The 24,591-nt window shown below is 46.3% G+C and overlaps 2 protein-coding genes across 3 annotated transcripts; both read right to left on the bottom strand.

Annotated features, from left to right (window-relative positions):
* Positions 1–2,141: 2,141 nt before the first annotated feature.
* On the bottom strand, positions 2,142–5,694 carry LOC132414794 (nucleoside diphosphate kinase B). Its single transcript, XM_059997676.1, has 5 exons — positions 5,539–5,694; positions 5,124–5,253; positions 4,085–4,186; positions 3,181–3,293; positions 2,142–2,396 (listed from the first exon to the last, which is right to left on the bottom strand). Exons 2-5 carry the CDS (start codon positions 5,247–5,249, stop codon positions 2,279–2,281), a joined length of 459 nt encoding a protein of 152 aa, XP_059853659.1. The 5' UTR covers positions 5,250–5,253; positions 5,539–5,694; the 3' UTR covers positions 2,142–2,278.
* A 2,833-nt stretch (positions 5,695–8,527) lies between these two features.
* On the bottom strand, positions 8,528–21,699 carry LOC132414795 (nucleoside diphosphate kinase A 1). 2 transcript variants are annotated; one of them, XM_059997677.1, is made up of 6 exons: positions 21,579–21,632; positions 19,300–19,400; positions 13,936–14,065; positions 11,503–11,604; positions 10,348–10,460; positions 8,528–9,862 (listed from the first exon to the last, which is right to left on the bottom strand). In XM_059997677.1, exons 3-6 carry the CDS (start codon positions 14,059–14,061, stop codon positions 9,745–9,747), a joined length of 459 nt encoding a protein of 152 aa, XP_059853660.1. In that variant the 5' UTR covers positions 14,062–14,065; positions 19,300–19,400; positions 21,579–21,632; the 3' UTR covers positions 8,528–9,744. The 2 variants fall into 2 exon arrangements, with proteins under 2 accessions (XP_059853660.1, XP_059853661.1); XM_059997678.1 differs by lacking the exon at positions 19,300–19,400 and having other exon boundaries at positions 8,530–9,862; positions 21,579–21,699.
* Between the last annotated feature and the right edge of the window lie 2,892 nt (positions 21,700–24,591).

Genomic DNA, 24,591 nt, shown 5'->3' with positions numbered 1-24,591 from the left:
ACAGAACCTAATTTCTGCCCTGCTTCCTACCTAAAATGGCTTGAAAACAGTTGCCCTAGTAAACTGGAATTCCCAGGTTGGCCTCAATTACTACCCCGAGCTCTGACATATACATTCTTCTTTAAACCCTTACGCGCCTCTTGGGAAACTAGTTTCCTAAAGTGCTTTATGCCCATGTTTTAAGAGGAACAAATGTTTCCCCAAAACAAGTAACTTTAGCACTGTGTTGTTTATCCAGCCTTGTGAGACGGGGAGAACAGCAACTATTTCCTTTCTGCAGACTCTTACTGAGGCTAGGTTGACATCCCTCTTTGGCCTGTTAAGAATTCCAAGCCTCACGAGCAGGCCAAAGCAGGGCTTGCCTATTAACAAATAATTATATAAAAAGTAATGCATTTTTTAAAATGCATTTATTATATGTTTAAAATACAGTTTTATGAAAGCATAAAAGTTTCTGAATTAGTTGTCCACTTTCACACACCCAACTGTTACATAGGATTAGGTCCAACCTTACTCCAGAGGCAGTGCTTTTGTCCTCACCATAGCCTACCCTTCCTCATTCAGTTCTACCAAATTAAGTCCTAACATTCATATCCTTCCTCTCAGCTCTCACCACTCCAAATTTGACTTCATCACCCTCCAAACTCATGACTTTTATCACGTCACTTGGAAAACTATATAAAGGTAGTAAAGCACAGTGGCCAAGAGCAGAGTCTGAAGCCAGCTACTTGCATTGGAACTTGACTCCTTCACTTGTTAAGCGCTCTAACTTGACTCAGTTTCCTCAATTATAAAATAGGATACTAGTACCAACTTCCTAAGAGTTGTGAACATTAAATGAATTCATGTACGTGAAGTTCTTAGAACAACCCTGGCACAGAGTAAGCCTATACTATACTATACTATATACTATACTATACACAGAGTAACCACTGCTGCTGCTGCTGACAGGTACCTTAGCCACTGTGCATGTGGGTCCAGGGTGGGCACCTCCACATTAGAATGCAGGCCCCAGGCCTGCCCCAGGATCTAATTTCAGTAAACTGCCATTTAATGCAGTGAAAGCACGTAGCACACAAACATGAGATTCACTTGAAACTAAAAAATAATTTAGAAAATGTTAAATTTCTTGTCAATCATTGACTCGAAATTAGAATCCTGACACTTCTGTACCAAGCTGTTGATGTGTTTGTCGTTGTCTTATAGTATAGCAACGTGCATAAAAAAATGTAACGTTGAGGGCGTTCCCTGGTGGCCTAGTGGTTAGGATTCTGGGCTTTCACTGCTGTGGCCCAGGGTTCAATCCCTGGTCGGGGAACTGAGATCCTGCAAAGCCATGTGGCCAAAAAAAAACATGTAATGTTGAGTCTTTTATATGGAAGTGGCATGAAAAGCTTTCACCGGTTTCCTGAGAAAACAGGTATTCATAAACCCACATATTTCTGTAATCTCATTTTTAAGGCAGACTCCAGATGATAGTGAACATTTCTATTGATAGGTGCTCCTTGGCACCATTTTACAACTGTACCAATCCAGCAAAATGAACAGGCAATGTGGATTTTGTAACCACTTACTACTAGCCCAGGAAATAGGCATGATAAATACCTCATCCTAGGGTAGAGTAAGAAGGGAGGTAGGGTGGCAGGGAAAATTTGTGTAGCCAGGCACTAGGTTAACTGCTTTACATGCATTGTTTCATTTAATCCTGCATTGCCATGGTATCATCCTCACCTTACAGGCGTCCTTAGGCTTCCGTTTCCTCATACATAACTTGCCCAATTTGCAATCAACAAGAATGTGAATCTGGACAACTTGACTAGTCTATGTTTCATTCTGCCAAGTTTCAACAAATTCTTTGTACAGAAATGTGCATTTCTACATCAGCTAAAGTGGTTGGGATCTTTATTATGTTCATTATTTCTTTACTAGTTTCCTCAGATACACAGCCAGTGCCACACTTATCCTCTTCAGCCTCACTGCTTTCCCTCCTAGAGTCTGGAAGTATACCAGGTGCTGAGAAGGATTAAATCATTTTTCCATAACAAGCAGGATTAATTTGTTCTGGATAACACTACGATAGCCAGGGAACCAAGTCACGTCTTCTTCCAGCTTAGTAACCAGTAATCACCAGAGTCTGCACCCCGTTTTCAAAGGCTTTATTGGTAGATATACTTTAGGAAAGGAACATCCATCCTACTGCTTCCAAGTTAGTGGAATGAAGAGCTGTGCCCAGGGACACATCAGGTGGTGCCAGAGGGGACTATGCTCCGTCCACCTCTTACTCATAAATCCAGTCAAAAGCACAAGACTTGTACTCAACCAGTTCTTCAGGCTTAAACCACAGGCTGATTTCTTTCTCAGCACTTTTTACTGAATCACTGCCATGAATGATGTTCCTAAGAAGGAGAACAATTTCTAGTTACATTTTAAAGTACAAAAGTCTGTTCAATGGATAAAGCAAAGGACAGTCACTGAAGACCTTTTCAGCCAGTTGCTCCTTGAAGCAGCTGACCACCCCCAAGTATCTCCTCTTAAAAGCAACTATAAAACTATAAAAGTACTTAAGCCAAAAGCATCACTTGGTTCAACTTTATTATGCTTCTAAAATTTCAAAACAGTGCTTGTACCCAAGATTGCCACAAAACATTACTTCTCAAATTTTGAAAAATACAGGAATACACAGACCAAAACCCAAACTAGATGTGACGTATTCATTATAACAGCCATTGCTGCTGTATTTTCTTACAACACTAATGTGCAAAGTCCAATCAAAACATTCACGCTTATTGACAATCCCTTTATTCCATTTGAGTCTCCTAACTATACAAATTTTTGTAGAGATTCTGTATGAGTTAGGGAACCAAAAAGGCTAAAAGTGACACACGCTTGGACACAGCACCACAAAGGGCAGAGCCAAGGCTAGACCCCTTCCTTGCCCCACTATCCGCACTTTCTGCCGTCACGAAGGACCCACCGCAGGCAGCTCCCTTGTGCAATGCCTTGGCTAAAATTTTAAGTAGCCTAGAGAAGTAACTATTCAAGAAAGCGTTCATCCAATGATAATTACCACCTAATTTAAACGTTCAGAATTTTCTAAAATTGGAATGTGCCAAAAATGTTTGTTTTAAACCCAAGTTAAGTGGCTTTGAGGAAAAGTCATTAGTGTCCCTTGGAACTTACCTGCCAACTTGAATGCAGAAGTCGCCACGAATGGTGCCCGGCTTAGAATCCGCTGGGTTGGTCTCCCCAAGCATCACTCTCCCTGTCTTCACTACATTCAGGCCCTCCCAGACCTTGACATTAGGGAAGAGGAATTTCATCAGTTCTGCCATTCAGGACCATTAAAAACAAACATTTGCCTCTACCTAACAGCACGTATCAGTAAGACCAATCAGTGACATGATTATCAGCCATCCCCAGTAGTAGTAGGGGCCGATATAAAATACTCCATACTCCATCCCAAGTGTATTGCTAGGATACAGAGAAAAAGTCTGCCCAACTTGGGGACTTCCCACTCTGGCTGAGACAGAGATTAAAAAGACTGAAGAATCTTTATGCAGCCACAAACAAAAAATAGTGGTGAAAGGGTAAAGAAAAGTGAGCAGACTGGAACAGGATCAGTGGGAAGGGCATCGCAGAAGACTGTTAGAGCAAGACATGGCAAAGACTGACATGAAAGGGGAAAATGTATTCCAGGGAAAAGCAGAAAGAAGAAAAGGTCACCCTCAGGGAACAGGAAGTAGGGCTTCTTTCCCAACAATTTTATTAACTCCCTATTATACCCTCTACCTCTATTCACTTCATTTCCAATTGGACATTAATGCCACAGGAAGAAATAGACCAGTTCATTTCTAGCACAGGATCACAGAGAACTCTTTTTAAGTTCTGATTCTCACTTCCTTTTTCCTCCCAAGTTCCCAGTTGGTCTGTAAACTAACTCACTCCAGCAGGCTGCCTTTGTAAAACAAGGAATTTGGAGCATCTGCAGAAGATGTCTAAAAAGGAACATGAAGACACTGAGCAAACCCAGTTACCTATCAGCCGTTACTTCCTTGGTTCCCTCTCCTCCAGCACAAGCACTTACCATGGCCACAACCGGCCCAGAGTTCATGTACTTCACCAGCCCTGGGAAGAATGGGCGGTCTTTCAGGTCAATGTAGTGCTGCTTCAGGAGTTCCTCAGAGGCCTGGCATTGAAGAGGAGGTACCAATTAGGAAGTAAACTAGAAAGGCTCCCATCCTCAGAACCTGCCCACCTCCCCCCACCAGTAACATGGTAGGTTCTCTAAAAGTCTGGGTGTGTATTTTAGCTCACATTCATAAGGTGTGTATTTAAAAAAAAAAAACATCCAAACCATGAAACTGATGCTATCTTAGCGGAAAGATTGTTCTGATCATGAAGACACCCTCATGTCAATGACATGACGGATGTTATAATCCTTAGAAAGAGGTGGTTAGGGAGTTAAGTGTTGGCTGCAATCAAAGGAAATATGCCAGACAGAGGTCATATCAAACCCTCTGGCCCATTCCTAATGCCCTTTTAAACATTTCAGACGTTAACTGAGAAAGCTTGGTTTAAATTTCAGTTCTTAGGTACTTATCCCCTAAGGTCCAGATCTGTACCCCAAATTGGAAGATAAAGTTACTGCCCTATGCCAAAGGGAGCCTGCAGAGAAAGGGCAGAGTAAGGCACACCCCACCTAAGACCTCAATCATCTCAGAGTTGCAAGCTGAAGCACAAAAGGATTCCAGCCTCCATCCCGTGCCTGGGTGGACGTGCGTGGGCCCGGGGCGCAGACCTCATCCACTCCCTGCTGCCCCCCTGCGGCCCACTGCCCGTCGCAGCCGCGGGAAGGAAGCAGCCCCGGAGCCTGAGTCACGTCACCTCCGCTTAACCTTCCAAGGGCGTCTGTCCCCCCGGGCCTCGGGGAAGGGTCTAGCGGGCCCGTGGAGCCCTGGGGGGGGGGGGGGGGGCGTTGAAGGCCCAAAGCAAAGGGGTATTCGCGGGTCCGAAATCAGCCAAGGGGGACTCTGACTAGGAAAAGACACTCGGATCGACGCTGCGGGTAAGGAAAACCACCCGCGACCTCGCCGCCGCGGGGGGAGGGGAGCGGGGCGCGTCACCTGAAGGAACTTCATGGCCACAAGGCGGAATCCCTTCTGCTCGAAGCGCTTGATGATCTCGCCCACCAGGCCGCGCTGCACGCCGTCGGGCTTGATGGCGATGAAGGTGCGCTCCGCGTGGGCCATGGTCCTGCGGGCGGCAGGTGCGGTCAGGGCGTCGCGGCCGCGTTCACACGGGCCTCGAGGGGGCCTGGACCCCGGGCCGGAGGCCACGTGGCTCCCGCGCCCGCCAGCCGCTACCGCGGGGACACGTGGCCTGCGGGACGCCTCAGCCCTACCTGCGCCGCGCCGCAGCCCCTCAGCCGTCCCCGGGTGCCCGCGGAGGCAGGGGTCCCGGCAGGGGTCCCGGGGGAGCGCCCGGCCTGCGGGACCGAGGGGGCCCGAGGGCGGGGAGGGATAGGAGCCGCCGTCTTACCGGTAAGAGGGCGGGCGCGGGCGGCGACACGGGCCTGAGCCGAGAGCTTAGCGACCGGCACCGCCGCAGGGAGCCCGCGGAGGAGGGGCCGGCGGCGGCCACACCCCGGACGGCCCTCCACCCAACCCGCGAGGCCGGACGCTTCCGGACGACTCTGTCCACGCCCCGGGTTTGTAGAATAAGCCAGCGAGGGCTCCAGGGGCAGGAAGTGATTTCTACCCCACCTGAATGTGCCCGAAGTAGAACTGCGCGCGTCCAATCCAGCTCCTGTCTTCAGTACCTCCTCACGCGCGCGCACGCAAACCTCTACTGGTCTTGAGTCAGTACCCCGGCCAGTACCATCTGCTTTTCCCCATTCACCGAGCACCCAGAGCTGCTTTCTCTCCTCCCCGTCTAGCACAAGTCCTTATCCTACCTGTGAAATCCAGTTTCCCCTTCCCTCCCCTCTGCTTGAGCCCTGCTTCAAGCCCTCCACCTCCCTCATCCGAACTGGCGGCCTCCCAATGCGCGTCCACCTCACTTCTCCCCGCAAGGAGCCTCCCTCAGCACCCTCCCCAAACACCATCTGACCCTCGGCCCCGCTTTGATGACTCCCCCTGCCTGGAGGATGGCATCCAAGGCTAATTTAGCGAAATACCCCATACCCTGCTCCCTCCTGCCTGTCTCCCCACCCACCTTCCCAGCCCAGTTAAGCTGCCCTGTTCCCACCCTGAGATGATGATCTCTGCCCCCAGCATCATTGTGTGGCCAGGTTATCCAGTTCAGCCTGAGACACACCCTTGACAAGATTCTAGATTCTCTCATAGAAATCAGGCCTGTCATACATTTGCAGACAATCCCTATCTCTTCTCTGCCTGACAAACCACTAGCCACCCTGTGGTGGTGCCCAGCTTCCCTGGAGGAGCCAGCAAGCCCCTCCTCTCAGTAAGTGTACACTCACCCCCACCCCCACCCCCACCCCCACCCCTCCAGCAGTGCTTACAGCCTGAGGTGGGCAGAGCCCCTGAGTCTCTCTCCTCAGGGCGGTGAGCTGACTACAGGAATCATGTGTCATCACCCTAGTGGTCCTGGCACTGCACTGATAACCTGTGTTAGATGCTGTGACAGTCCAGGCCTCTATTATACCTTGCTGGCTTTCCAAACTTCTAGTTGCAGAGCATTAAACCACAGTACACGAGCAGTCTTCATTCTGGAGCAAGGACACCCAGTGTTCCCTTGGGCCTCAATCGGCAGTACACTTTTGTTTGGGCTTCCTTTTGAGGGTTAGCAAATGTCAATTGTGGGAAAGAGTGGGAATTTCACTGGATATTTCTCCGCGGAGCCGTTTGCCCCTTGGTCTGGTCACTACCTTGCGGTACAGCCAACAGCAGCCCTCTGCCTTTCACCTCTCCTTTCCTTCCTGGGAAGACTGTCCTTAACTGCGGAAGGTATAAATGAAGAGGCAAGGGGGCAGGGCACAATCCTTAAAGAATGACACAGCCCTTGAGAAAAACTGGATACAACAAGAACTGGTTAGAACCGACTAGGCCCAAGATGGTGGAAGATTCAACTTCCAGTAGAACCTGCGCCTCATTATACGCTCACTGTAATACATTAGCCTGCTAAATGACACAACCACCGGCACCATGACAGTTCCAAGGCCAACCATAAAGGCCAAAAAGTGGGCAGTGGCCCAAATCCTGGAAATCCCTGAGCCTTCTCCGAGGTAGTTAGAATATTCCTCCCACTCCTTAGCCTATGGAATTACCCAGCCCATGAAAACCAACCACCCCCGCACCTCGGGCCTGCTCAGCCTAATGACACAGACTGCATTCTGTCTATGGAATTGTAACTGAGCAGGACCCTGTGGGGCCTTCTGGGGCAGACCCTTCCCCCATATCCTCTGCTCTAGCTCCTCTCTGAAGTACCCAGATAACAGTACCTGATGCACATTTCCTGAGTTGTTTTACAGATGTGAAAACCCCCCACCAAATGGAAGATATTAACTATTTGATGACCATGAACACATAGCCCCCAGGCCTCCTGGAGCCTAAGGACTGATTATGTTAACCCCTGGGGCACCACCCTGTTACTTCACCATCAACCAATTAGAGAACTGTGCACAAGCTGATCACATACCCTGTGACACACACACCCTCTCCCCCACCCCACCCTCCACCCCCCCACACCTCTACCCCACCCCCCCACCCCCCCCCCACCCCCGCCAACCTGGCCTTTAAAAATGCTTTGCTGAAACCCTTTGGGGAGTTGGGGGTTTCAGGGGCATGGGCCACCCGTCTCCTTGCATGGCCCTGCAATAAGCCTTGCTCTGCTCCAAACTCCAACGTTTAGGAATTGTCCGGCCTCACTGTGCATCAGGCACACGAACACAAGTTCGGTAACAGAATGTGCATCTCTCTCAGTCAACCTCTTTGACTTCACTATGGCTTGCTCTTAAATTCTTTCCTGCGCGAAGCCAAGTACCCTCACTTAGCAGCCTGTCCCAGGAGCTCGCCCAAGACCTGGGACATGACCATTCTCTCGCACCCCATTTTCCTGCAACATCTTTACAAAGGAAGAGGAAGAAGGTGGTCTTCTCCCCTCCCCACTTTTCCTTTGATTATAAAAACGTAGCCCACTTAGTTCTCAGGGAAAAGCCCTCTTGCCTGCCCACTTGTATCCTTCACAAGTGTCCTATATTAATAAATCTACTTCTTACCTATCACTTTGTCTCTTGCTGAATTCCTTCTGTGCCAAGACATAAAGAACCTGAGCTCCACTAAGTCCTGAGATGAGCTGTGCAGTTTCATGACCCTCCTGCCTCGCTACACACATATTCATTCCCCCAAAGTCCTGGTACTCTATTTCACTCCCCATTCTTTGTATGAAACAGAAACACATCTATTCCTCAGCTGCCCAAACAAAAGGTGGCCCCCCCATGGGAGAAATCCTTTCACAATGTAACTTACAGCAAATCATCATGTTGTACATTTTAAATATCTTACAATTTTATTTGTCAGTTGTATCTCAATAAAACTGGGGGAAAAAAATCTAAGCAGGTACGGTACATAGAAGTGGTGATGGTGGTAAGGCTCTGATCCTTGAGGTAGTCCAGAGATTCAGTTCCCTCCAACCAATCCAAGATGGTTACCACCCCTATATCCGCCTTCCAGCAAGTGGGAAGGGAAGTATGATTATCCCTTCCTTTTCAGGGTACAACCTTGAATTTACCACCTTCACTTTTTCGTGTCTCTTTGGCCAGAACTTAGTCCTGTGGCTGTATCTAGCTGCAAGCTAATACAATCACGCTAATTAACATCACAACGGCTTCCTCCGGTTACCATTTCCTTTCCTTCTTTCTATCTACCTTTCTTTCTCTCTCTTCCTTCCTTCCTTCTCTCCCTTCCCCTCTCTCTCTCTCTCTCTCTCTTTCTTGTGATGAGAGCACAGATCTACCCTCTTAGCAAATTTCAAATATATAGTACAGTATTGCTAACTATAGTCACAGTGATCTACATCAGCTCTCCAGTTTGAACTTTTAAGTAAATGATAAGTAAATTTCCATCTTGTCTCTATTAAAGCAACCAAATCAATATCCTAACTAATCAAAACTACTCACAAGATATCTTCTGCTTCTTTTGAGGTGATCCCAGAAATCCAGGCCCACTATCCACATAGCTTCTTGGCTTCGGAGTAGTTACAACTTCTCACCCTCCCCCAGCCACTGAATCCCTGAGAGCTTCTCAAGGGCAGGAAGGGTATCTTTTATTTCCAGGGAATCTTCGATGCACAGGACAGTCTTGGCAACGTAGCAGATCCCGGACAGAGAGCTGTTGACTGGCTCAGCGCCAAGAGTGGATGGAATGCAGGGGGAAGAGAGGGACAGGCAAAGAATGTGTGTGTATGTGTGATCTCTCAGGCCAATATAACTTTTATAGTATTTACACTCTCTATTAGCTTAGGTTAGCCAGAATACGTGAAAAAGAAAAAAGAATACAAAGCAATACGACAATACGAAGTACCTTACTCAATGACTCCTTCCTTGAGATGAAACATTTTAATCTGATGACAGCACATAACACTGTACAGGGAGCATCCACAGCTCCAAGAGTTTCCCTCCAGATGAAAAGCAAGTTCTCAGAAATAACTAGATTTGCTATGACCTGGCCCCTGCCCATGAGAGGGAGGGGAAGTGGGGTGGGACAAGCACTGTGGTCTGCTTCCATGTCACTCGTAGATCCAGTTCTGAGCACAGCTCTTGTAATTCACCAGTTCCTCAGGGTGAAACCACAAGCCAATCTCCTTCTCTGCACTCTCCACAGAATCACTGCCATGGATAATGTTCCTGGATGGGAAAAGAGATGGCCACATTACCAAGGTCAGAAGAATTAAACTGCCCAGAAGCTCCCCTCATGTCCATTGCCAGAAAGCCTACAGCCACCAGAGCAGAAAAAACCAAAGCTCCATGTACATTATTCCATGTCAAAAGAAAAAACCCATGACTGCCACTAATGTAAGGATAAAGAATGCCCTCTCCACGTCCAGCCCTCCTAGCAACACTGATGCGAGCAGCGGGAGCCTCAGGAAGGACTCTGGCCAGCAAAGCGCATTGTACCAGGTTCTACTCTCACAACAGAGGCACAACCATAGTGATGTTGATGACCAAAGGCAGGGGGCCTGCAAAGCCAAACACCAATTAAGAAGGAGGAGAAAAATAAACTCTGATTACAAATTGCTCTGTATATGGTATCATGTCTACCCTCAGCTTCAGAAACCCAAATTCTTGTGGCACTTGGATTTTAGAAAAGAGTAAAATGCACCGACTCTCACCTGCCAACTTGGATGCAGAAGTCCCCACGGATGGTCCCAGGTTTGGAGTCCACAGGGTTGGTCTCCCCAAGCATCACTCGACCTGTCTTCACAACATTCAGCCCCTCCCAGACCTCCAAGGGCAAAAGAAGATATGGTCAAGGAAGGAAACCAATCTCAGCAGAAAATCTGAAAACTATTAATTCCAAAGAAAAAGAAAAAGCACCCCCTTAAAATGACATTCATTCACCGAACAAATACTTATGGGGCATCTAAGTGTTCCAGCACTGGGTATATTGGTCTCCCTGCCCTCCTCTTGCCTTTCTACAATCCATTCTTGACACAGAGTGGCCCTTCTAAAACACCAAGTGTAGAAACCTCCCATAGCTTCCCAGCACTCAGGAAGTACAGGGCTGAGACAGCCCTACATAATCTGGCCTCTGCCTGTGCCTATGGATTAATCTCATCCAACCTTCCCTTTCACCCACCAGGCTTCAGTTACGCCAAGCGTCTTTCTGTACCTCAAAAAGTTCCCCACCCCAGGTCCTTTGCACATGCTATTTTCATGGTTGAGAATGCTCTTCACTGTGAATTTGTACACAGCCGGCTCCTTCTCATCCAGATCTCAGCTTGAAAATCACGTTCCTTGACCACCCAGTCTAAAGCGCTCACTTGCTATCACATAATCCTATTTCATTTCTGTGCATATCACTAATCATTAGCTGATATATATATGTTTTTTGGTTTCTTTATTATCTGCCCATCCTCCCTTTTCAGGATACGTAGGCAAGGAAAGCTATGAAAACAGTTACCTATTTTGTCTCATTCATGATTGTATCCCCAGTGTCTAAAAGAGCCTGGCACAAAGATGACAACCAATACATACTAAGAGAAGAATCACTGCAATAAACAAGACACAGTCTCCCTCACCTCCAGGAGCTTACAATCAGGCATATCTCTCCTGATTTCTCCCAGATGGGAGTCTTCAGTTCAGCAAGCAAAGGTATTTTGTCTTTGGTGAGCCAGAGAGCTGACTCATACCCTAAATGTCCAATGCCCTAGCCTCAGAATCCTCTGCAACAATGAGGACCTGGCCTTAGAAGCAAGAATCACAACATTCACTCTTCACTCCCAGCTGAGTCATTCACATCAACATCCCACACATGTTACACTCACCATGGCAACCACTGGCCCTGAGTGCATGTATTTCACCAGGCCAGCAAAGAATGGACGGTCCTTCAGGTCAATATAGTGCTCCTTGAGAAGGTCTTCAGAAGCCTATCCCACAGGATAGAGAAGAGAATTGATCCCAAAACTATCTAAGAACCAGCAATTTAGTTATTTCCCACTTACCCATCCTGCTGTTTAAAACGTGAGCTCTCAGCTCACTTGTTCTATTATAACCCAATTCACTCTTGACTTTACCAAAGGGAAGAAGTGACAGGGACTAAAAGTGCTTCAGCTTTGTACCAGTTTTCCCCCTACTGTCCTTGATTGATCAGCATAAAATTACAGAACATTAGAATTGAATCCAGCCATGGTATTTTACACAGGAAAACTAACAATACAATAAATTTCCACGCTCAAGCAAGCCTCAGCTAAAATGTTACAGGGAGGTGGTCTCAGCATTGGATGAGAAGCAAACTGAACCAGGCCATTTCTCTTCATATTTATTCAGAGAATAAAGGCCTTAATTAATTTAATCTAATTTTTTTTTTTTTTTTTTTTTTGCGGTACGCGGGCCTCTCACTGTTGTGGCCTCTCACTGTTGTGGCCTCTCCCCCTGTGGAGCACAGGGTCCAGACGCGCAGGCTCAACGGCCATGGCTCACGGGCCCAGCCGCTCCACGGCATGTGGGATCTTCCTGGACCGGGGCACGAACCCTTGTCCCCTGCATCGGCAGGCGGACTCTCAACCTCTGCGCCACCGGGGAAGCCCTCTAATTTTTTTTTTAAAGAAAAAAATTTAAATAAATAAATAACCCTGTAGGCTCATGGCAGCTATCCCTCCTCCCATTCTTCACCAAGTCCATGCCCTTGATAGGAAACTCAGTATAAAGGACAAAATGTATGCACTTAGGGGTCAGAGAGACCTGGGTTAAAATCCCAGCTGCATCACGGACTGGATAACCACACATTACTTAACTTCTCCAAACCTCAGCTTCCTATCACTAACAACCACGGGAAAAGGATTAAGTACCTCTCTGGGTTGTCATGAGACCTAGATGAAAAAACACATGCGCCCAGCACGTGGTAAATATCCGATCAACAATACTTTGATTTCACTTTACCCTCAAAACTGATGAACCTAGTTGCAAGGCAGGAATAAAGAGGTAGACATAGAGAATGGACTTGATGACATGGGGTGGGAGGTCGAAGCTGGGGCGAAGTGAGAGTAGCATTGACGTGTATACACTACCGAATGTAAAATAGTTGGCTGGTGGGAAGCAGCCGCATAGCACAGGGAGATAGGCTTAGTGCTTTGCGATGACCTAGAGGGGTGGGATAGGGAGGGTGGGAGGGAGGCTCAAGAGGGAGGGGATACGGGGACACGTGTATGCATATGGCTGATTCACTTTGTTGTGCAACAGAAACTAACACGGTATTGTGAACCAATTATACTCCAATAAAGTTGCATTAAAAAAAAACCCTAATTTAATATACAAACTCTCTGGAGAGCACTGCTTGTCCAATACCTGGCTCGAATCATTCTGTCCCACTCTCCCCTCAGCATTAACCTCAGTCTTCTCCCTTTTATATTAACACAGTTTTTCTAAAACATCACACAGGAACTAAAATGCAAATCAAACTAAATTTAAAATTCCTTGGCGACCCAGTGGTTAGAACTTGGCGCTTTTACTGCCAGGGCCCAGGTTCGATCCCTGGTCAGGGAACTAAGATCCCACAAGCTGCGTGACCCACCCCCCACTCTTTTTTTTCTGATTCATTCATTAAAGTTGACTCTTAATAGGAAAAAAAGATGATCCCCTAATGTACTTGCTTTGAGAATGTAAATTCTTATTTCCCAGGTCTGTTTGCAGATGGGTTCTTGGTCAATCAATCCTTTGCATTTTTTGAAATATTGTTTTGTAGGTATCTTGCAAGTGTGTCTGCCCTCTGCTGTTTCAGATGGGCCGCCCCAAGGGCAAAATCACAACTTTCCTCTACATGCCCTGACGGTGCCTAATATATGCTAGACAGTAGGCAGGTGTTAACAATGATAGAAAGACTTCCTTGCTGAAAAACAACCTGCCTCAAACGGTGGGGACAGTGAGGGGGGGGGGTCCTCTAAAATTATCTGCTCAGGAAGCTCACGATCAGGAGCTCCAACAAGCCCAGGGCTTTGCGTCAGAAATCACAGTGCTGCAGTCATATGTGGAACCCTGCATTGCCAAGAGGAAAGGGAGGCTACTTCTGAAAGTCGCAAATAACTTTTTTGCTCCAAGGCTCAGCGGAGATGCCACCAAGGAGTTTCCGGGTTTTAGGACATTTGTGTTCACCCTAAATGGAGACGCCTAGAATGAGCTGAAGGGAGAAACAGAGAGGCTGACCTATGATGTTCTCCTATTTCTATGAAATAATAGAAACAGCAAGAATGAAGTCCACGTACCTGCATGAATTTCATGGCAACAAGGCGGAATCCCTTCTGCTCAAAACGCTTGATGATCTCTCCCACAAGGCCGCGCTGGACTCCATCGGGCTTGATGGCAATGAAGGTGCGCTCGCTATTGGCCATGGTCCTGGGGACAGACAGGTGGAGGGATGAAACAACACAACAAACAATATCCTGCCTACATCATTATCCTTCTCAAGGGGATTACCTCCATAAAGCTGGTTTAAAGCTGCAACGTCAACTCCAGGACTCTGGTAAAACCTAATTCCTCCTCAGTCCCCTCATCTATGAACTAATACCCCAGAGTGGGGAAGGGTCCAAAAGCAGGGCCTATACTTTCTATTTCATTTGATTTAATAAGCTTCTGTTAAGTCATGTCAAGAGGACATGATTGCCAGTTCACCCTCGATCTGGACTCAGGCAGTCAGAGGCTCCTCACCCTTTTCCTGTCCCTGGAATATACACTCTGTACACTGTTCCCACAGTAGGAGCCGTTACAAGGACACAGCCTTGAGAGAGTAAGGGTTGTTGAGACCATCTGGACTGAACATGTGACTGAACCCAGTTAAACTATATAAGTTTATATAAACTATATAAACTTTAAGATTCAGGTGGGTGGGTACAATGCAGCCAGCCAAGACAAGCCTCATATGTATGTTCCCTTACTTATTAAAACTGCTACCTTCCAACCTGGAGTGGTCAACCTCTTTGGTCTCTCCTGGTCCTCTCTGTACAGGGGCCAGTGTGTGGACTGACAATTTGTGAGCCAGCCAGGAGACTGAAGAAATGGGCCTTGGGAAAGAGGCATCCCTGGGGGAAATCCCAAGCTGAACATCGACCTCTATGTGGGGAGGGTGGCCTGTATGTTTGATACTTGCAGACCACCACATGAAAACAAGGATGCCCCAAGAACACCGGCTGCTTTATTGCATTTATTAGAGAAACTACACAGAGCAGCAAAGAAGGAAAATGAATGGCTGCCGCAGTGGGCTGGCCTCTACTGAGGGCAGGCCACTGGCCACAGATGCACAACTAGAGGCTGCAGCTCGAGTGAGACAGTTGGAAGAAGAGCTGAAGTTGGAGAAGAACGTGCAGGTGTCCACTGCTCTGCCAGCTTTGGGGCTGGCAGACAAGATGAGAGAGCAGGATTATAAACTGGAGATCTTAGCTTGTCATATGACAAAGCTAGGAGAGCACAAGCTGCTGCAGATTAATGTCCAAGTGCTGTGTCAAAGCCTGATTAGGACACTAAGAGACAGAAACCCTGGGAAAGTGAGGAGCACAAAGGGGAGGATGTTGTGGTGATTGAGAATGAAACGGATGAAGCGCCCCATGCTGTCCGACGCCTAATACAAAGAAAAACTTTAAATAGTTGTTACCCTAGACTTCTGATAATAGAGAAATACACCCCAAAACTCTTAAGAGAAAACTTGCATTCCTTCTCTGTTCCTTGAAGTTATAAATCTTACCATGTCTTTGAAATGTAAACACCACAGGAAATAACTAAAACACTGCCCACAGACCAAAGAAAAAGGGGGGGGGCGGTGGTGAAAACACAGACTGCTATAGGAGCACCCTCACACAAAATCTAGTCCACAGTTTCCCTAAGATTATTCATCAAAGGCAAGTACAAAATTTTTTTTTTTTTTTTTGGCCACACTGCATGGCTTGAGGGATCTTAGTTCCCCCATCAGGGATCAAACCCATTCCTCCTGCAGTGGAAGCATGGAGTCCTAACTACTGGACCACCACGGAATCCCCAAATTTTTAAAATCTTCTCGCAAATATTAGTAAAAGGCTTCAGCCATGTGGGCGGATACTTGATTCACGGCTAAAGTTCTGGAGAGAAAGCTATGGATTCTCTGTTTGTGTCTGTCAGTATGTTCGTATGTCTATGGATTTGTTATATATAGGTGATGTTTTTCTATCTCCAGAGAGTATTGTCAAAATTAACTTGTAAAAGAGCTCTATTTAGTTGGCCTAAAGAAAAATAAGCTTTGATATCAATAGTGTACTTATATAAAGCTGAAACAATTTTCTTTCATCTGCTCAAAGGACAAAGTTTTGTTGGACTACTGGTCTGTTCCTTATGGGACTGTAAGAGGTTTTCCTTTACCTTTTGAGTAACCTGCCCAGAAAAAAGATTCTGTGGTTTTATCCAAATAATTTCTTGTGCTTCATGTTGTCTTTATCACATCTTCAATTACTTAAGAAAACTGAATCTTCTCTATTAAAAGAGCTAAGGTTTTTTTTACAATTATGTAACTTTCTGTATTTGCCTTTGGAGTCTTTGTCACTTAAGTTAAATAGATAACTAAGTACTGCTTCACAGTGAGCTAAGATCCTATTTAATCTAGTGTTTTAAAACCTTTTGGTATTTTTGACAAGCTCCCCCAAAATCTAATTCTAAATAAAGTTATGTTGACCTAGAACTAACTCTGGGATTTTCCAGAGGGCCCCTGGAACGTCTCAAAAGACGTATTCTCTTTCCTTATAAAAGAGAGCTATTAAACTAATTAGCCTATTTGATATATTAAATTATATGGGAAACGCTGTCAAATAAGAAGTGATGTTAGGGACTTCCCTGGTGGCACAGTGGTTAAGAATCTGCCTGCCGATGCACGGGACACGGGTTCGAGCCCTGGTCCAGGAAGATCCCACATGCCGTGGAGCAACTAAGCCCGTGCACCACAACTACTGAGCGTGCGCTCTAGAGCCCATGAGTCACAACTACTGAGCCTACATGCTGCAACTACTGAAGCCCGCGAGCCTAGAGCCCGTGCTCTGCAACAAGCGAAGCCACCACAGCGAGAAGAAGCTTACGCACCGCAACAAAGAGTAGCCCCGGCTCGCCGCAACCAGAGAAAGCTCGCGCTCAGCAACAAAGACCCAGAGCAGCCAAAAATAAAATAAATAAATATAAATAAATTAAAAGAAAAAAAGAAGTGATGTTAAACTTTCTTTGGGCTATATTTGTATGAAATTCCTAAAAATCTGATATGTCCTGGTATGATGTTATTAGTTATAATTTTAAAATGCATGTCACAAAAACAATCAAATTCCCTTGTCGACTGTATTATAATGAACTCTCATCAGATCTTTAACCATGGCCATTTTAAAGTCTTTTGTCATTGCTGTACTCTGATGTTTTGCAAAACTGTTCCTGCAAAAATGCTTCACGTTCAAGGACTTTTATGGAAAAACTTTAACAAGCACAGGTTTCTGATACCTAAGATCAATTCGCCTTCATGTTGAGAGGGACAGTAATGGACGTTTCAAGGACTTCCTCACGGCTACCTGCACAGCCCCACCACACGTCATGGGATTATAGCCCAAGACCTGCACCTGTTCCCCTTCCCCACTTCAGTAAAACGGGCCCATTACATTGATGATATAATGTTCACATGTGAAGACTTGCCCCTGTTGCAGGACACTCTGCAGGCTTTGCTGGAACATCTGTGAGGGAGAGGATGGGCAGTGAATCCACAAAAAATTCAAGGCCCAGGCACCTCAGTAAAATTTCTGGCCGTCCTTCGTTTGGGTAAGATTCAAGTTGTCCCAGAAGTTGTCATTGATAATGTACAAGCCTATCCAACCCCTAAGAATGTGAAAGAGGTGCAAGCCTTGGTAGGCATTTGGGGGTTTTGGAGGACTTTTATTCCCCATCTGGCACAGGGCCTCCATCCCTTATACCACCTGGTAATGAGACGGCATACGTGGGACTGGGGATCAGAGCAGCAGGCCGCCTTTCAGATGGCAAAAATATTAGTGAAGCAAATCGAAGTTCTGGGTATCTCCCAAGCCGGACTACCATTTGAGTTAGATGTGTCTGTGACTCCAGCACATCTGGGCTGGGCACTGTGGGAGAGACAACAGAAAGAGAGTACCCCTAGGATTTTTGGTCCCTGGAAGGGGGCAGAAACCCAATACACCCCCACAGAGTAACAGCTTCTAGCAGCGTACACAGCATTCCTCCGGGTACAGCCTCTCACGAAGAAACAGCACATCATGGTAAGAACTTCCCTTCCTTTGAAGGGGTTGTTCAGAATATGTTCCATCTACCCACCTCTGCCATGGCTCAAACCCCCCACATTGACTAAATGACACGTCTATTTGCAGCAGAGGAGTACCCTACCACTGGCCCGCTGTCTAGAAATGTGGGTGCTCCTAGGCCCTGTAGAGAATGCAGATCCTCCAAAGGTCCTGGCCCTGTTCCTGTGTCGGCCTGTAGAGAGGGAGCGCGGGAAATTCCCACTGATGCCTGATATACACATGCCTGGAAAGGGGAACAAACGGCAGCCTCCAGCGGGCTGGTGAGCCCTGGCCATTAATGTTTTGCACTGACAGTTGGGCTGTTCTAAAGGGATTGACCCTATGGCTTAGACAATGGAAAGACAAGAGGTGAATGATCATAAATAAGCCTTGTGGGGTCTGGATACGTAAAAAGACATTTGGGTTCACCTGCAAGAGTCTGAGGCACTCCTCACTGTCTTCCACACCCTGGCTCATAAGGCACTGACATCCTCTGGCAATCAAGAAGCTGATGCCCTGGGCCAGAAATGAGTCCTAGCAACTGACCCTTGGGTGCATAGGAAGAGGGAACACTGAAGTGCCCAGGGGGATGACATATTGCCAAGGATGCTGGTCTGCCTTTGAAATACAGTGACTCAATTAACGCAGTAATAGCATGTCCTGTGTGTTCTAAACAACACCCAAGGCCACTGCCAGAGGAGTCTGGGGCCACCCACCAGAGCTCCCAACTGATGTGAAACTGGCCAATTGATTATAGTGGCTCCCTCCTTCCTAGTGAGGGTTCTAAATATGCTCTGGTGTTTGTGGACACTGCATCTGGCCCAACCCAAGCTGTCCCCTGTTGCCTCACAAACCAGGCTGCCGCTATCGCGATTAGAGAAGCTAAGACCATGTATGGATACCTTTGTTGAATACACAGTGATCGGGGGTTATATTTCAAAGGTCATGACTGGGCAAAAGAACATGACATCAAATGGAAGTTCCATCTCCCCTATAACCCACAGGCAGCAGGACTGGCAGAAAGGAAAAATGGAATAGTAAAGCATCAGATTAAATTACTAACAGGTAAAAACACCTTGGCCGGGTGGACTAAAGTACTGTCCCAGATTCTGATGCATTTGAATGATCAACCAGTAGAACCTACGGCCCCAAATGCCAGACTGGGGACCCCTGACAAGACACCCAATGCCATACAAGTAAGGAAGTTTTGGGAAACAGCCACTGCCCCACCTTTCTCTGTGGATCCGTGTGCTGTGCTGCTGAGAACACTAAGTCCCATCATACCTGGGAAAGGAGTTATCTACTGGAATTTCCAATGGGATGTCTCACCGGGATGGGTGAATTCACACCTCTGGGTAAAGGAGACTCACTCAATCTCCACTGGGATCCTGCTGTCCTACTGCAAGCCGGACTGTTGAAATGTGCTATAGCTGGAATGAAACATGCATCTTTGAAAGAGGGGAGAAGGTGGGGTTCCTGGTCTGGCATATCCTGCCCCCAGTCCACCACTGCCTGCCCCAGCCAATATGTATGGTATGTACAACCGGGTCAAGTTCCTAAAGCCACCAACCTCCCTCTCCTCCAGGCCAGATGGGCATGTTCCGTTTTCTACTGGTACAATCATTTAGCCACCATCTTGGTCCCCTCCATTGGCCTGGAGGACATTATAGCATACAGAGAAGCCCTTACTAACTTCACCCAGCAAGCCTTAAATGACAGCCTGCAAAGCCTGTCGTTACCAATCACTGAAATATCTTTCATGAGAAAAGCTGTCCTCCAAAACAAAAGAGACTTGGACATTATGACTGCCTCATAAGGGGACGTAGGAAATCAATGGTTCAGATTATGGGGCTCTTCATAGAGAAAACTGTTACTTATTTGGGGACTCATCTTAATCCATGTTTTCTCTTGGATGTGCCTCTATACAGTTGCTGTGGCCTCTGCCTCCACTGCAGTCAGAGAGCTGCCAAATGAGCCACCGCCATGCTGGCAGAACCCCTTGCTAACCTCTCAGGGCACACTTCTGACCCTGCAGAAGAAGGGGGTGAGACTGCAAGGGCCAGTCACAAGCGGCGGAGTACTGGAGGAGGTCATAACTCTCAGCTGAACCCAGAAACTGGAGGCTCCTCACCCCGACCCCTGTCCTTGGAATGTACACTCTGCCTACTGTCCCCACAGTAGGGGCTGTTCGAAGGACACAGCCTTGAGAGAGTAAGGTGTTGTTGAGACCATCTGAACTGAACATGTGACTGTACCTAGTGAAGGCCTCTACACATACTTTTAAAATCCTCGTGGGCGAGAGCAGAGATCTACTCGTCTCGCAACCACCCAAGATAGGCCTCAAGCTCCGTTGCTCCTTACACCTGTTACCTACCAATCTGGAGTGGTCTGCCTCTCTTCAGTCTCTGCTTTCCTTCCGTGTACAGGATCCAGTTTTTGAACTAACATAAGCATCTACTGTGTACCCAATACTGTGGCAGAACTAAGGCAGGGGATGTAAAAAAAAAAAAAAAAAAAGACACTATCTCTCAATTATCCAGATGAGGGACACCACAGTGATAATGTGAAAGTGATGACTGGTACAGGGCAGTCTAAAATATGGTTTGACCTACCGCCACAGTCATGGTATTAGAACTAGAAGGGGTTTTACAGATTATTTCATTACAATCCCCTTCTTTTACAAATGAGGAAACAGATCTAGAGCACCCGAATGAGGACCAAAGTCCAGATTTCCCAACCCTATGCAACTTATGCTATATCATGAGATGTAATGAATATTCTGACTAACCAGTAAACGGCTGACTGTGGGAGAACTATTGCCATGAGTAATATCTGATATGCGACATCATGCTGGAAGGAAGCCTAGAAAGTATCTATTCCAGACTTTTCCTTTTACAGAGAAAAAGATCGGGCTCAGGACCTGCTCTGTCTCCACAAGATGAGAAAGGAGTCCGTTCACCTTGAAAGTCAATCCCTCTGTGGATAACAGCACCACCTCCTGGCTCTATCTTCCTGTACTTTACCTCTTATTTCAGCACCTTAACAATATGTTTGAATTTTCTGTTTTCTGTCTCTCCACTGGCCTGCCGCCTGTATACACGGATGGATTACTTCTGTGTCTGTCCCTGGTACCTAGCCACAGGGCCTAGCACTCAATAAGAGCAAAGAAAATGTCTTAAATGATAATCACCCTACACCTCCAAGAAAAAGAGACCAAGCCTAAGAACTGGCGGAGATCTCCCGGGGGAAGCTGGAGACAAGCATGGATTCCCCAGGAGAATATGGAGCTAAAGAGCTACAAACAGTCCCTGTAAGTGTCCTCCACATCCACCTGACACACACCTGTCATTCATTCAGAGCCCAGCACTGCGCTAGACAGAAACAAATAAGGCACAACCCCTGCGGTCGCGTCCTGATGAGAAAAGCAGCCACGGACAAAGGTGAGTCCACGTGGCGTGGGACGTGAGCTGACAGGTTTGCACCTGTCGAAAGGCGCTTCCCTCCCACCCCATCACCCTGGCCACCTCTCAGAGCGGAACTCATCCGACCTCTTCGCCTCCCCCTCCCCTTCCTCTCCCTTTCCTTTCAGTACCCCGAACCCTTCTCACCAATCCGGCTACTTGGGCTTCAACTCCTTCTGCTGCCACCGGCACCGGAAATGCGCCCCCGCCCCTCGTGGTTCCCGGCACCCGCCCGCGCGGACGGAACGCTTCTGCCCAGATCCGCTGCGGGAGGGCCCATTTTGCAGAACACCACTCGCCTACGCTTCCTCCTGACAGTCGGATGTCATTCTAGGGAGCAATTTCCAAAGTTAAACTTCCGGTACTGTTTTTTCCTGCTCTTCTGGCTGGCTACCGCCATCTTTTTTTTTTTCCTTAAGATTCTGTGACTGTCCGTTTTCTCGAGCAAATTGGCTTCCCGCGAGGTGGCGCTCACACTTTTCGTTGAGTCTGAACGAGCGCCTGACCTAAAAGTAGACGGTCGCCCTCGTTTTACATTTACTCATTCTTTCCAGCCTGTCAAGCAGATTTTTTATCGAGTAACTTCTGTGTGGCAGGTATTGTTTCAGGGTCTGGGGTATAACAGTAAACTTTGTTGGAGCTGGTTATGGGGACAAACAATAAATAAATGAGCAAATTAATATGAAATATATCATAGTATGCAAATGTTGTTAAGAAAAAGCAGGGCAAGGGCGGAAGGAAGATTGAAGCAGTAAACTACTTTAAAGGTTAAAGGAGGTGGCAGTAGAATAGACCTGCATGAAGTGAGGGAGCAACTCTGGTGATTACCCAAGGGCCAGTATTATAGTGGGCGTTGAGCGCTAGAAACTGCGGTTGGAGAGCAGCAAGATTATGTTTTGGGTGGGAAGTGATTGGAAGATTTTGAGTAGGGCGTCATATCATCTGATACACATTTTTAAAAAAAAAATCATTCTGACTGCTGTAGGAGGGATGGATGGGGTAAGATACAAAGCAGAATCAGGAGCCTTTTCAACAAATGTGCGGGAGCAATGGGACATCTATAGGCAAAAGAAGAAGAAACACCTCTACCTAAACCTCCCACTTTAAATGAAAATTCACTCCAAATGGATCATAGTTTTGTAAGTGTAAAACTATGTGGACAAAAAAAAAAGGAAAATGTTGCCTGCCATTTCAGTAAACAAACACTGCTGCCTGACATCAAGCCATCAGCCACTGTAGCCTCCCCAATGGTGCACACTGAAGGGAAATCAGGAGAAAAACAGGGTACTGGCCCTAGATAGTTAAGATGCGTATCAAATGAATAATTTCAATGAGCGTATTTTTTTTATCCAATGCAGCTTTTTGTGTGATTAGCAGTAATTTTTTTAAAAATTTATTGATGTATAGTTGATTTACAATGTTGTGTTAATTTCTGCTGTACAGCAAAGTGATTCAGTTATACATATAAATATTCCTTTTCATATTCTTTTCCATTATGGTTTATCACAGGATACTGAATATAGTTCCCTGTGCTATACAATAGGACCTTGTTGTTTATCCATCCTATATATAATAGTTTGCATCTGCTAATCCCAAACTCCCAATCCTTCCCTCCCCCACCCTTCTCCCCCTTGGCAACCACAAGTCTGTTCTCTAAACTGATCAGCAGTAATCTTTTGATGTTCCACTAACATGTTTCTTGTTTGTTTTTTTCAGCAAAAACTATATATCCTGGCTTCTCCCTTACCTCTTTGGAACAGTTCCTCAGAGCTATCTGAGAGATTGTCTCCCAAGCTATAGTCATCAGTAGGGTCATCAAATAAAACTTACCTCACTACTTTTAGGCTGTGTGGGTTTTTTTAGTCAACACTGTAAAAAGTTTAGGAAAAAAACATGGTAAAAAATCTTCAGGACCAAGGGCTAGGCAGAGTTTTTAGACTTGCCACCATAAGCACAGTTCATACACGGAAAACGTTGATAAACTGGATCTTATCAAAATGAAAACCTCTGGCTCTTCAGAAGACCCTGAGAAGAGGATGAAAAAACAAGCTACAGGGTGGGAGAAAATATTGGCAAACCACATACACAACACAGCCCTTGTATCTAGACTATATAGAGAATTCTCACAACTCAACTGTTAAAAAAATATCCAATTAGAGAATGAGCAAAAGACAAGATATTTCACTGAAGAGGATATGCAGATGGCAAATAAGCACATGAAAAGATACTCAGCATCATTAGCCATTAGGGAAATGCAAATTAAAACCACAATGAGATATCACTACACACCTTTGATGATGGCTAAAATAAAAAATAGTGACAACACCAAATGCTCTCAAGGAGGTGGAGAAACTGGATCCGCTCACACATTGCTGGCAGGAGTGTAAAATGGTACACAGCCACTCTGGAAAAGTTTGGCTTCTTATAAAACTAAACATGTGCTTACCACATGACCAGCGATTGCACTGTTGGGTGTTTATCCCAGAGAAAATGACTTATGTTCTGTTCACACAAAAACTTGTACACAAATGTTTATAGTGTAAGTAGATAGGGTAAGGGGTCCCCAGAGAAAGAGAACTGACCTTGGTTTTTTTGTTTGTTTGTTTGTTTTTTACTTTAAGAGAAGCCGTTTTTTAGCCTAAGCCACTTTGTGATCCAAGCCTGGCCACAATTCTTGCCCTCAAAGAGGTCTCAGTAATTAATGATTTAAGGGAACTAAAGAATGCAGGAACAAAGGGAAAGCAATCAGGAAACAATAGCTCAGTAATAAAAGAGTCCTAATTCCTCCCCTTAATTCCTCCTAGTTCTTCCTATATCCAAGAGACACACATAACAATCTAATACCTATCTTTGAGTTCTGCAGGAACTAAGGCCCCCACCCAGCTGGAGGACGGTAACTACAGGCTGAGATCCCAGACTGGTCAAAACGTAAGTAATAATAATATTGACCTTTACTGAACCTAATGACTTCAATCAACTAAAGCTTGGACTCTGTTAACCTTTGTCCCAATTCTATGCTAAATTCTCCTCTGCTCAAGCCCCTTCATGAATACGCATGTACCCTTAGCTTAAAACTTCCACAGTTTTGCTGTTGGGGAGATACTGCTTTGGGAAAGATCCCTGGTGTTCTCCTTACTTGCTGTAAGTAATAAAGTCTTCC

Source organism: Delphinus delphis, chromosome 19 (assembly GCF_949987515.2).
Source record: "Delphinus delphis chromosome 19, mDelDel1.2, whole genome shotgun sequence".
NCBI lineage: Eukaryota > Metazoa > Chordata > Mammalia > Artiodactyla > Delphinidae > Delphinus > Delphinus delphis.
Note: the sequence above shows the minus strand (reverse complement) of the source record. Positions and strands in the feature narration are given on the sequence as shown.